Genomic DNA, 14,483 nt, shown 5'->3' with positions numbered 1-14,483 from the left:
CTCAACCAAGGGAGATTTTTTTCCCTAAGTATATTTGTTAATGTTGGAAGATAGTCTTGATTATTACAACTGGAAACAGGATGATGTTACACATCCTATAATAAAATGGCAGCCCTCTACAATAAACAATTATCTGATCTAAAATATTGAAACGAAAAACCATGCTGAACAAAGATATTATAAACTGTGAATATCAGAAGCTGTTCTGGGTTCCATCTCTGTATGTCATCATCATCATCATCATCATCATTAGTTCATTTGTGTGTGTATGTGCATTTGTGGGTTCAAATATGCTAATACATGTATATGGAGGTCAGAGGACAATCTTTAGGAGTAAGTTCCAGCAATCCAAATTCATATTAGTATTGTGTAGCAAGTGCTCTTAGCCATTAAGCCATATCTCCAGCCCCAACCAATAACCTAAGCTCTATTTACTTGCAGTATTTCTAGATTAGTTAAGAATAATTTACATGTGGAATATAAGGATCTTATCATTAGGCCTATTATATCAGGATATAGAGCCAGAAAAATTTATATTTTTAATAAACAGTAGATCAACCTGATGATGGTTGGCCATTATTACATTATACTATTTATTAAAAATCATCTCATCCATTATCTATACCTATTGTCACAGGCAATGACATTCTTTGAATGAGGACAAGTCAAAATTATAGAGATGTTTAATTTTGCAGATCATTCTATTTTATCTTTATGTTCATTAAATTTTAAAAATAATAAAGCTAGATGTTATGGCACATATCTGTAACATCAGTAGTTGGGAGGCTTGAGATGTGAGAGAATCACAAATTTGAAACCAGCAAGACCCTGTCCAAAACAAACAATCCAAAACACTAAGGGAATTACCTTTTTTTGTTGGAGATGTTCATTTCTTATTCTTTTCTACTTTTCTTTTTTAGAAGGTGGAAAAACATGGGATTTTATTACATAACCCAAGCTAGCTTCAAACATGTGATCTTCCTACCTCAACTACCTATAATTATAGGCCGGCATCACTCTGCCTGGCTTTGTAATTTTTTTTAAAGAAAATTACTCATTTTTACTCTTCCTACATTCTTGATACACTTCTTTTGCTTTCACTGCTCCCAGATAACACTGTATCATCATAAATAAGATGTACCATAAGGTAATAAAATTTGGGTAGCTTTGGATGATTTTATGTTATATTTGTCTTTGAACACATTCAATCATTTATAATATAGTAGTTTTACTATACTTGTAGAAGTATGCGTATTGGTATGTGTATGTGTAGATACATTGTGTTTAAACCCTATTAGTGCCTAACAGACAGAATGGAGTTCATGTCTCTATACTCTTAGTTCAGATTGCCTCCTCCCACCCACCATCCATAATTCTTCATGTTACTAAGAGTTAGCAAATCAGGCCTGCAAAGCCACTGATCTGGATCCTCCTTTAAGAATTTACCAGGCTTGCTCCTAGACCCGGAAGTTAGAGTTCTGAGCAAACAATGGCCTAGAAATGTGTGGTCTCAATAATTCCACCTCGGTACATAGGTCATAAACCACTTATGCATCCTCTGATGAATGACAAGAACATTGACCCTGACCTTGGCCAGGCTCACCTCTATATTAAACTTATAAGTGGCTAACTTTCCAGATTATTGCCAATGCACCAAAGACAATGCTTCAAATGTGTTTATAATGCTATACTTACACTGTCTTGTGACTAGCAGAATTCTAAAAAGTGTTTGTTAAATAAAGATGCAAAGGGGGAAATGAAGTGACTGATTTTTACAGCCTAGCTAGTATCATATCTAGCTTTCCCAGAAAATGCCTGGTCATTTTCAAAACAAATGAGTTCCTCTTTCTGCACAATCCCCCCAACCCTCCCCCCTAAAAAAGCCTTCTATGAAATGTTAACTCAGCACTGACGTCATGTCAGTTCCGCATACAAACTTTTCCAACATTACTATCACATTGATTAGAACGTACTATGTGGACAATGATAAAGTAAACAGAGAAAGATAGAAGACTCAGCCCTTTTGGGAAAGTAATTCTCAAATTCTTTTCAGACATTAGCATTTTCACACTAATCTTTCCAAATTTTATATGAAAATGGGCTGGCTCTAGGGTCATAAATCTGAGAAATCTTGGCTTATAGTAAAGTAACCTTTTTTTACTGCCTGACTCAGTAGGATTTCTATTTTGCTAATGAGAATCTTGATATGAGTTTACAATATGGTATACTTCTAAAATATATATGACTACCAAATTTCCTCAGTGTAATTGTTTAGATTGACGCTGTCTCCCACAGCTCAAAGAAAGTGCACACAAGCACCACCTATAAACTTCTGTTGCTGCTCTATCTTCTTTTTGTCTGAGCTGATAGCACTCCTGCAAGCATGATGAAGGTTCCTAAGACACTCTGGACATTCGGCAAGAAATGTGGGAAGCACTAACCCCACAAGGTCACACAGTACAAGAAGAGCAAGGATTCTTTGTATGCCTAGGGAAAGCAGTGTTGTGACAGGAAACAGAGTGGCTATGGTGGGTGGGCAGACTAAGCCCATTTTCCACAAAAAGGCTAAAACTACAAAGAAGATTGTGTTGAGACTGGAGTACATTGAGCCCAACTGCAGATCTAAGAGGATGCTGGCTATTACGAGTTGGAAGCATTTTAAACGGGAGTGGGGGGCAACAAGAAGAGAAAGGACCAAATCATGCAGTTCTAAGCCAATTTTGTTATGAAGACAATAAAATTTTGACCTTTCAAAAACACTCAGAAAATATTTCCCTAGATATTATTTTTTTCACATTCTGGCTATCACTGGCAGGAGACTGAGACAGTATGAGAAAACATGAGATGAACGAATAGCAATGATAACCAGAACTTTTAGTTTCTACATAGATCCCTTGAGAAGACATTCTTATATGTAACCCTTCTGGACCAGAGAATACATCATCTCATTTCACTGAGTGGGACAATTGAAATAAACTCAAATGGCTTCCATAGCTAGTAGACTCTGCAGAATCTCTGCCATGAGTACTTAGCCCTTTGTTACAAGACAAAAAAGTGAGAAAGTATGTTATAGAAGGTCAAAAAGACCAAAGGTGGAGCAGAATTTGCTAGCTAGACAGTTAACTGAATATGCCAATGTTATATTTTCCAGTGATAGGGCAGATGCACATCTGCCCATTGACTGGAAGAAGATACTTCACTGGTTATTCTAAGACCACGATGATGGAGACAATGTGTGAAGTATGAAGAAGATTGTGCTTGGAAACATTGGATTACTTCAGTACAATTTTCCTAGTATTTGGACATAAGAGAAGTATGTTTTTAATTGCCATAGGTGTTCATCAGTAAGCGCCCAAATAATCAATTAGCAACCACTTTCATTTCTGTGCTCCAGTATCTACTTTTATCATATTATCCAGAAAGTGTTGCAAAATTGATTCTGTCCTATTATCTCTGAAGTATGATTGTTTTTGAGACATTTACCTCCTGGATCTAGCTGTGGAAACTAGGCCACAGAGCACTTTGGCAAACACACAAAATTAAATTTCAGCTTGTGAGTCACATGTGTGGCCTGTGAGTCTGACAAATTACAGGAAAGTTATGGGAATGAATTGAAATGGAAGAGTTTAGTAATTAATCCCTTTGCTTGAAAGTGTTAAGATGAGAACAATCTTCTTGAATGAAAAAATACTTATTTTCATAGCCTTCAGGGCAAAACTGTGCATTATACAGAATGGTAGTTAATACTTGAGAATATTTGTATGGTTCCATTGAGAATTTTCTTCTGAATGCATAAAACTCAAATGCAAAGCAAAAAATAAAATGCAGTTCTATGGAAACAGTACTGGACTACTACATGTTAGGTACCGGCATTATTATTATTTGTGTCTTTTTATTTCGAATTATATTTAGCAAAGATAGTTATTGATGAGGTTTTCACAACTGTCTTTTTCTGTTATTTCCATAAGACCCTGAACTAACATCATTCTTGGAACTTTTTTTCTTATCTCAGTAGAATTAGTCACTAGAATGCTGAGATCCACTAAGTTTTCAAAAGTTATTCATTTTTAAATTTGGCCTAGAGGTGAAAAGGTTTTGAGTTGCTATCTGAGAAAGAGAATTATATTGTAACACCAATCTTGTCAGAGTACTAGGTGGTCTGGTTAGACCACCATGTATTCATTCATGGGACAGCTGAACTTTACTTCTTCAGGAAGTGCCCAGAATGGAATAAGAACGGGATTCATAAGACATTCTTATGAGTGTTTTTCAGATTTCAACAGTTACAACTCTGTAAAAGCTTTAAAATTTTAGGATCAAATATTGAGCCTTTTGATTGCTGTTTGTGTATGTCTTGTAGGGTGAGGGTAGGGTTTACAGAGGAGGAAACAGGAAGGAAGCAGGAAGCAAGAAAAAGGAAAGCGGTTTTTTCTTCCTTCCTTTCTTTTTTTTTTCTTTTTTTTTAACAATATTTTTATGAGTTGAGACGTTCAAACATGTTTTCATCATATTTGACCAACTCTTCTCACATCCACCTCCCTCACTTCCCAGACAACATTTTGTTCATTTAAAAAATAAAACCAGACCCATTAAGACTAATTTGTTTTGCTCAATATTCTCGGATGTGTGACCTTCCACTGGAGCATCGTCAATACATCAGGGACTAGACAGGGAGTTGGACATGAAGTCCCACACCTAGGTAAGGAACTATTGGCATTTGACAAGCTGTTGAGGGAAGGAGAGTCAACTTTCTGTAAGAGATCTGAATCTCAGATGGGTAACAGAATTCCAATCTGAGCAGTCAGGATCTCTAGAAATAAGATTGTCAATTTCTCTGGAGAAAGCTGCTTATTGAATGTTCCATTCCATTCAGAAAGTTATTCTGTTAATCTAAATACCAATGCTACAACTGACAAGGTGATTGCTGATCCACAAACAGAATGTAAGAGAAATCATTCCTATCTAACCATTCCAAGAATACAGAGCATTTCCAATAATTTTCAGTGAATGGTTAGAGATAATTTCTATAGTGAAGCATCACTGATTAAAAATTTTAATTTTTAATTTTAAAAATTAAAAGCCAGGAATGGTGATGATTTTCTCTAATCCAAATACTTCGGAGGTTGAAGGAAGATAGTGAGAATTTGTCTTAAAGTAAATAGATGAATAGATAGATACATAGATAGATAGATAGATAGATAGACAGACAGACAGACAGACAGATAGATAGCTAGATAAAGGGATCCTATACAAAGTTATTGGTGATGGTTGTACAACAATTTCAGTGCAGTTAATGTTACTGAATTGTATACCTAAGGAAAATTTAACCTCGCTTTGATAGATTATGGGCTGCCACTTTGACTGTGTATTTATATTGTAGAAAGCAAATCTGAGTAGTATTCCAAATATATAGAACATAAAAAGGATCCTCTATGAGGAAATTCATAGTGCCCTTTGTTTTCAATACTGTGAGAAAACCCAGAGTGTCACATATGCTAGGCAAAAGATCTACCCTTGAGCTACGCCTACTCTTAGCCCTGTGTAAAGTTTTAAACCTAAATGTGTTATTTCAATCTCTGGGAATCCACAAGCAACAAATTAAGTATTTTGAAAATGTGTGTGTGTGTGTGTGTGTGTGTGTGTGTGTGTGTGTGTGTGTGTGTGTGTTACTCAGGGCTATTTACAAGCTGCCTGCATACATATTTTTATTGTATATTTGATAGAACAAACTAATAATATTCAAACATTTTAGCCTGTTTCAAAAAATCTATTTCTAAGTGGGAAATCCAAATGAGCTGAAGCATCTGTAAGCACACTGCATCTGGAAGGGGATAATGGCATCATGGACTCAGAAAGGATGCATTTACATAAGTAAGAGAGAAAACAACATCCCTTGAGGTTTTGGGGTTTCCATCTGAAAGGGGTTGAAAGTGAAAATTCAACTAACTCTTCAGACAAAAGAAACATGTTCTATAAATTACTATATAAAAGATGCTAACATAATCTTAGAATTAAATGTCCCTTATTCAAAAGAAACACTTGTAAACTGAGGGTCAAAAGCAAGGTCATGTTAGTAAGCATTGAGACAAAGTAACACAAAAGCAGACCTTTTGTCTTCTACAGGACATTTGGCTGAAACAAATCCCAACTCTTAGCAAAACATATACTTAGTATTCTAGAGCACACACATTCTGAGAAGCCTTTTAGTTCGGAAACCTGGAGTAAAAAGCCATAAGCCGAATAGAAATTCTAACACTAGGAAAAATGTTTACCAGGCTGTTTCTATCGGGAAAGCTTCTGAAGTTTCTTTCTTTTTTTTTTTTTTAATTTTTACTTCTTTTATTAAAAGTGAATTTTTTTTTTACTTTTTTTTTTTTATTAACTTGAGTATTTCTTATATACATTTCAAGTGTTATTCCTTTCCAGTTTTCAAATAAAGCTTTATCACACCACTCTAAGAGTAAATGTTTTTGCATATTTTTAACTCCACTTTTATTTAGAGAGCATGAAAAAATAGGGAGAAAGTGAGGACTCATAAATATGTCAATTTATATCAAAGCTGGTCCTGAAAAGCTTGTGTTGAATTCTACCTGGGTGTTTCCTCCCCACACCCTTCACTACACACTGCAAAATTTAACAAAAGGCTTCCATATTTAAATGGAATCATAATTAATTCATCAAGCAAATGAACTAATAGATTATCTTATTTACAAATGTGAGTAATTAATCACTCCAATAAGCATTTAGTATCTAATGCTTCTCTTATCATCTAAATCTCAGCACTGGTAGGGCACAGACAAGCAGATCCCTGGGTCTTACTGGCCACTCAGTGTAGCTGTATGAATTGAGAGAGAAGAGAGAGAGAGAGAGAGAGAGAGAGAGAGAGAGAGAGAGAGAGAGAGAGAGAGAGAGAGAAACAGACACTAGAAAGTACTTAGTTGAGTACATAACTGCAAATTTTCAGTGTTTAAACTGTACAAAAGGAATGAATGTGGAACTGGCAGTCAGGAAGTAAAAAAAAAATGGTCTTTCACTAACACCAACTGTATCTGCTCATTTAGCAGCTAGTTGTCACTAAAAATGACGGTGAGATATCTTACAAATTCTAAGGCCCAATGCTTTTGTAACCACTGCCTCAGTTTCTTTTTCTAGAATATATAGTGAAGTAATAAAGAATATGCTTTCAGTAATTAATAGACTATTAATTACTCTTATACCTTTGACAAAGCACTCTACCTCACTGAATCTTAGTTTTCTCTTCTGTAGAATGGGAGAAATCAGAACAACCTAGTGGGGCAGATATAAGAATATAATGAGTTCATCCATAAAAGGACTTAGTTCTTTATTGCTAGCCTCTAGGAACAATAAATGTTTCTCAGCACCTGACTCACTGAAAGAACTAAATAATGCGGCTAAGTCTGCTAACTAGCTTTCAGCTTAATTCTCACAGTTCCCAGTTGAAGTACGTGACTGTTTAAATAGTTGAACCCAAAGGATTTGGTTTCTTTCCTCACATTGAATATGAAAATGTAAAAAACTTCCACAAATGGTAGCTGATATTATTCTTACTGTTATTAGGAAAATGTCATGCTTTGCAGAAATGAGAAAATAGAAAAGTGTTTTAACTATGGCCTGATAAAGCCAACATTTTAAAATACTTTGTATAATTTTTAATGATGTTACATACTATGCAACTGCTCTGCCCCTGAGATTTAACTTCAGCTGTTACCACTTCAGAAAACCTCTTAATATTTTTTTGATCTCCTTTAATCCACGAGCTCTCAACATTTCTAAAGGCTACTTGTTTATTTTCCCAAATGTGTTATTATCATGTTCCGCTAGGCATTTCAATCTACATGTTTATCAAGTTAGCTAAGATTCCTGACTTCCTGGTTAGATATCACTGTGCACAGATCCCAAGTGTCCTAGGAAACTCCTAATTCTTTAGCCCCAGACCCAACATGATTGTGTGTAGTCTGGGGGCGGGGGTATGTCTTTTGTAAAGAGGTGTGGTGACTGGTGTGGAAATCCTGTCATTTTGTATATGTAAATGAGCCCTTCCCTCATAGTTTCAGGAAGTGGCCTACAATAACAGATTGGAAAGTTAATTTCTCAAACATTTTTCTAGGTTCCAGTCACTACATGTTTGTCTTCCGTGAGAAACAATAACAGAGGCAAAAACTATTGTTCCTTAGGTGGATCTGAGGAACTGATTTTAAACAACCTCTTCTTCAAACACTAGGAAATGCACCACCAAGGCATATTTTCCAAAAGGAAAAGCCAAACACAAAGCAAATAACCAATGTGTTCAAAGACATGCTTAGTGAGAATGCAGGAGAAGCACAAGTTAAAAGCTAAAGTGGCCTCAAATTGTGTCTTTGGGGCTTTTACAACTGGCTATTACATGACTCATAAGTTGCTTGGGACTATGGAAGAATGTGTAGGTGACTGTGTGTGTGTGTGTGTGTGTGTGTGTGTGTGTGTGTGTGTGTGTCTGCCTGTATGCCTTGTTCATCTGTCTGTCTAGGCAACTCTATCCCTGGCATGTAAAAAATGTGTTAGGAAGGGGAGGTAAAAGCCTGGAGAGAGTTATTATAGGTATCACAGTTACTTTACTATTGCTACAACAAAACACCATGACTAAGACAATTTATAGAAGATAGCATTTAGTTGGATTTACCATTTCAAAAGGTTAGAATGCATGGTGGCAGATAAAGCCTGGTGGCAAGAACAACTGAGAGTTCAGGTCTTGATCAAAAGTAGGAGGCAGAGGGAGAACATTCTGGAGATGGCACAAGTTTTTAGAAACCCCAAGGCCTACCTCCACTGACATGCTTTCTTCAACAAGACCATACCTCCTAATCCTTCTGAAATAATTTCACCAACTTGGGACCAAGTATTCAAATATATGAGCCTATGGGGACCATATACTGTAAGTAGGACTTAATATGCCATCCTAGTAGGATTGTGGCATACAGTAGTGCTTAGAGCTATGTGAACCATGGAAGCCTAGCTTAAGAGCCTTCAAAGGAGAAGAGTATGAGCAATCAGGCTAGAAACCATTCTTGTGATATTTTGGCAAAGAACGTAACAACTTTCTGTTCTTATGCTAAGATTTTGCTTAAGGCTAAATTGAAACTTAATATACTGATTTCTTTGACAGCGGAGATTTCAATGCAACATAATATGGACTCTGCTGCTTGGTTATTAATAATCACTCTTATGCAGGCCTACAGTGAAAAAGAACAAGGGGAGCAAAAAAAATACAGTTTGAACAGAAAAGAGCACCAGGAAACTTAACTTTGGAGTCAAGGCTTTTGCTGAAAGAGATGACAGATCAAGGCAAGGCCTGATCTGCATTAGGATAAAGGAAGGGCCTAAGGAAATTTCTGTTCCTCAAAATCAACAACAAATCAAAGCTGCTACAAATGTGATCCAAAGATGCTGGGTTCAACCCAAGTTGGTAGTCAAACTTGGCAGTGCTGTGCCAAGTTTAGCTTTGGCTTTAGAATCATGAAGGATATGCATCTTCCTCCAGGGCTAAGAAGAGTTGTTAAGGCAAAGAGTGAGGCAGGAGTGTCCCAGCAGGGAGGGCCTAACAAGCCACTTCATAAAGCTGTGAAAGTGAAACCTAGATTGTATTGGATATTCCAAAATGTTAGAGGTGCCAGAACCATGACATATCTGCTAAGCAGAATTGCACACAGGGGGTAAAAACACCACAAAGGAGAACTGTGTCTTTGCAGGCAAGGCTGGAAAGGTGGAGCTATCTAAGCCCTTTGACATCAGACATGGAGCTACACAATTTTGGGTATGTCCTGCTGGATTTCAATATTCCTTTGGTCCAGCATTTCTTTCCTATGGCCTGATCCATCTCTTTTGGAATGGTAAAATATATTCTATGGCACTGTACTTTGGAAGTGTGTAATTTCCTTTTTGATTCTACAGGTGGTAACAATTAAAAGATTACCTGGAGTTTTGGAACTTACTTTAAAGAATGACCTCATGGACTCATATGTTTAAATGCTAGATGCCCAGTTGGTAGAACTTTTGGGGAAGGATTAGGAGGGGTGGCTTTCTTGGAGGATATCGGGGATGGGTTTAGAGATTCTAAAACTTGTACCATTTCCAGTGTTTGCTTCTCTCTCTCTCTCTCTCTCTCTCTCTCTCTCTCTCTCTCTCTTTCCCTGCACCTCTTTCTCTCCTGTTTTAACTTCCAGATGTAACCTCTCAGCTGTTCCTACTACCATATATTTTTTCCACTATCAAAGACTAACTCTCTGAAATTATAACCCCAATGAAATGCTTTCTTTCATAACTTACTTTGGTCATTATCTTGTCAAAGCAATATAAAAGTAACTAAGATAGGATCCAAAACCCGAGACTTTGAAAACTGCTACATCAAAAAGTAGAGAACACAAGGTTTAGGCATATTTAGGGGTTTTCTAAACATGATTCCTGTTATTCATGGAATAATGTGACCAATTGACAAAGGGAAACGTTGTGAAATTGAAACGTTTCTGCTGGGCCTGCACAGATCCAAGCCACATGGGGCCCCACTGCTAAGATTGGGGAAGTTTATACAAGCACCCATCCCTAAGAAGCTATTTCTAATTAGCACCTGATTGCAAAGAAAAATAGTTTGCTCCACTGGAGTCTCACTGGGTCTATAACCCACACTTAAGGATAGCCCCATGACCAACAATGGTAATTTTGTAGATTTATTTCTTTCTTTCTTTCTTTCTTTCTTTCTTTCTTTCTTTCTTTCTTTCTTTCTTTCTTTCTTTCTTTCTTCCTTTCTTTCCTTATTTCTTTGTCTCATGTTGGTTTGTTTGGGCATTTACCTTAATGATCTTTTGCTTGTATTATACTTTCTAATTTTTGTATTTGTATGTTTTTGTGTGTGTGTGTGTGGATGTATTCTTTTTTTTTTATGCTTTTTTTCATTATTCTTTTTAAATCCTTTTTTAAATCTATTTTCTAAAGGAAAAGAGAAGAAAGTGTGGAGTTGCAGTTGGATGGATCAGGAGATGGAATCTGGGAGGAGATAAAGGAGAAGAAACCATGATCAGAATATATTTAACATGAAAACAATATTTTCAGTGGGGAAAAAAGCTGTTTATCTGACAGAGAATTAATATCTGGAATTTATTTTTAAAAATACAAAAAACTAAACAGTAAGAAACAAAAGAACTTAATCGTAAACTGACTAAACATTAACAGATAAGTTTTCAAAAGATGAGAAATGCAAATAAAATCTATATTGACATTCCATTTCACTATGTGAGAATGGCCATCGTTAAAAACAAATAATAGCAAATCCTGGGGAAAATATGGATAAAAGGAAACCCATATTTACCACTTCTGGTAAGAATGTAAACTAGTCTAGCAACTATGGAAATCAGTGTGGAAGTCTCTTAAAAGACTAAAATTAGACCTACCATGTGGCCCACACCTACCATTCCTGGGTATTTGCCCAAAGGACTCCTTATCAAAGCATCACAGAGATACTTACATATTAATAATAACCAAGCATTATTCATAATAACTATGTTATGGAACCAACTTATATGTCATACAAGAAAACATGATATACATAAACAAGAGATTTTTTTCAGCTATATAGAACAAAAAATATGAATGGAATTGGAAACAACTGAAGACAATTATATTAACCAAATTAAGGCAATCTAAGAAAGAAAAATAATATATTTTATTTATTTGTAGTTCCTAGATTTCAAGAGATTATGAAAGTAGAAACAAAACCATCTAAGGCAACAAAGGAGGCTAATGGGAGGGGGAAGAAAAAGATGTGTAAGTCTATGAGAAATAATATGCTTAATATTCAATATTTGCTTGTATGATAATACTATACTTATACAACATACATTGTACCATGTAAATATACACAATGAAAGTGAATATACACAATGAAAATTTTTAAAAAATAAACTTTAAAAGGGAGAAAAATAATCACAAATAAACAAAAGCTTTCTCAAAATCCTCATGCATTGGTCATATAAATAAAAAGTCAGACTTACCTTGACATATTGAACTAGACGCTCATTGACATTCACTTTATAGGTCTCTATGCCTAGCTCCTTAGACAAGCGTAAGATTCTGTTCTGGGTTGGTCCCACATAGGCTCCCCCAACATCTACCCATTTGACATGCTCATTCTGAAGAAAGAGAAAAAGTATATTACTTAAACTTTATAATCTAGAAACCTTTCATCATGAAAACTCATGTTTAATTTGCAAACTTAATTGTGTCTTATGTGTCCTTTATAATGTACACCTAAAATTCCAACCCTTTTTTCTCTTCCACTCAAAACTGGCAAACACTGACAATTCAATAGGCATGTCCATTTGTAGAGCTATTGATGAGCTTGGTTCAGCAATGTAGTACAGATAGAAGTCTTAAAGTGCATCCTGCTGATCTAGAACCTTTGCAAATCACTTAACTCATGTGTGTTTTTCTCTTCCATTATTACTATAGGAGTCATCCAGGGATTTATTAATCCTAACTTCCGTATTTACTCCAGCTGAAATCTTAAATCAGTCTACATTCATTGGCTGCTGCTGATATTTTAAAATATTTCCAGGGAAAATGCATCACGGCAAAAGAACATTTAAAAGTATAAAATATCCATATAACTAATTATTTACAAATATGTAAATTCTCTCATTAACAATTCTCTACTTTTCCAGAGTTTTTATTAACATATTTGACTTATTCAACATATTGAATCTTGGTAACCTATAATTCCTTTATGTAACTGTACTAAGTTCTTTAAGATTTGCTTCGATTCTATTGTTGCATCAGTTTTTGTGTGTGCATATTGCCTATTTACCCTTCCTTATCTGATTATTTTTTATTGTATAGCAACCACTGTACTTGAAAATCATGCAGAAATAAGTGGAATGGTAAGAGTTACTTTTCTCAGAAGATTTATAAGACACTAATAATACCAGATTTCTTTTCAGTACCAGGTTTGAAGCTAGGAGGAAATAAACATATGAACTGGTCTTCGTGCAGTTCACCAGTTCACCCTTTATCCTAATGTGCAGTCTACCTGAAGAGAAGAGTTGAAAAGCTCTCCTCATACACATATTTACCTTGGCTAGAACAAAATGAACAAGGAAGAACGTCAATCAGAGAGTCTGTGCGGTAAAAGCCCCTCAGGACACTGGAAAGGCATTGGTTTTGTACTTAAGTGACAAGGTGGGGCTTTGGAAGGCTTTGAGTATTGCTAAGACATAGCTTTGATCTCAATGACTCACCTTTACTATTATGATACTAAAAACTGATAATAGGGAACAAGAATGAAAACAGGGCAATCAGACAGCTATAGCATAACCTGGCCTAGAGGTGACAGTGGCTCCCACCATGATGTAGCAGTAACAATATTAGGAAGCATGGATTCCAAAAATATTTTGAAGACAAATGCAATACAGTTTCTGTATAGAATGAATGTTAGTGTGGAAGTGCTGACCAAGACAAGTATTTGCTGAGTTGTTGTGTGGAAGAATTGTTTTTGCAGTTGTAGGCAAGGGAACCTTAGCATTGCATTTGGCATTTAGCATGATAAGAAATGTTCTACCACAGAGCAATTCATCAGCAGCTTTCAAAAGTGACTGCTTTTATGTTCCTTATAAAAAATGTACTCTAGGCATGATTTAGTGATTTAGTTCCTTGTCCTGGGATCCACACACACACACACACACACACACACACACACACACACACACACACACACACACACACACCACTTTGGATGATTGATTGATTTTAAATGTCTGTTCAACATTGATAACTACTAATTTTAACTTCCCTCTCAGATCAATATAGTGTATTTTTGTTAGCATTTTATTTCAATAGGAGAGTTACTCATGTTTTCCATTTTACTTTAGCAGTAGTAATGAAGTACTATTTTGGTTTCTTTTAATCTGGGTATCATAATCTTTCACTATCAATACTGTCTCCTGAAGCTCCTTTAGTCTCTAACATGTTTTAAAGACTAAAACACCAATAAATTTCTCTTACTTTAACACAGATAAAAAGAAGACTTGTACAAACATTTCTTTAGAAAACTGGCACTCTCTTTAAAGCAAATAATCATAAATGAAGCAGGAAAAGGAGTAAGGCATTCATCAGATCTAGGCCTTCTGCACATATGTTATAGCTGTGTACCTTAGTCTTCTTGTGGGACTCCTACAGTGAGAATAGGTGCTGGCCCTGACTCTTTTGCCTCCTTTGGGGACCCTTTTCCTCCTACTGGGTTGCGTCATCCAGCCTTCATACAAGGGGAAGTACCTAGTCTTATTGCATCTGGATATAACATCTTTGGTTGATATCCCTGGGAGGCGTACCCTCTTCTGAAGAGAAAGGAGGAACAGATGGGGAGAAACAGAGGGAGAGGCCTAGAGAGGAGGAAGGAGCAAAAACCATGGTTGGAATGTAAATATGAGAATTTTTTTTTT

The 14,483-nt window shown here is 35.9% G+C and overlaps 1 protein-coding gene across 1 annotated transcript in view; it reads right to left on the bottom strand.

Moving 5' to 3' along the window:
* Maoa (monoamine oxidase A) overlaps positions 1-14,483 on the bottom strand; it is a 66,913-nt gene that overhangs the window by 35,605 nt on the left and 16,825 nt on the right. The window contains 1 exon segment of the mRNA XM_032889664.1: positions 12,042-12,179. Within this exon segment, the coding sequence (XP_032745555.1) occupies positions 12,042-12,179 (138 nt within the window).

Source organism: Rattus rattus, chromosome X, assembly GCF_011064425.1.
Source record: "Rattus rattus isolate New Zealand chromosome X, Rrattus_CSIRO_v1, whole genome shotgun sequence".
Taxonomy (NCBI): domain Eukaryota; kingdom Metazoa; phylum Chordata; class Mammalia; order Rodentia; family Muridae; genus Rattus; species Rattus rattus.
The sequence above is the reverse complement of the archived record's forward strand: the minus strand, read 5'-3'. Positions and strand labels throughout refer to the sequence as shown.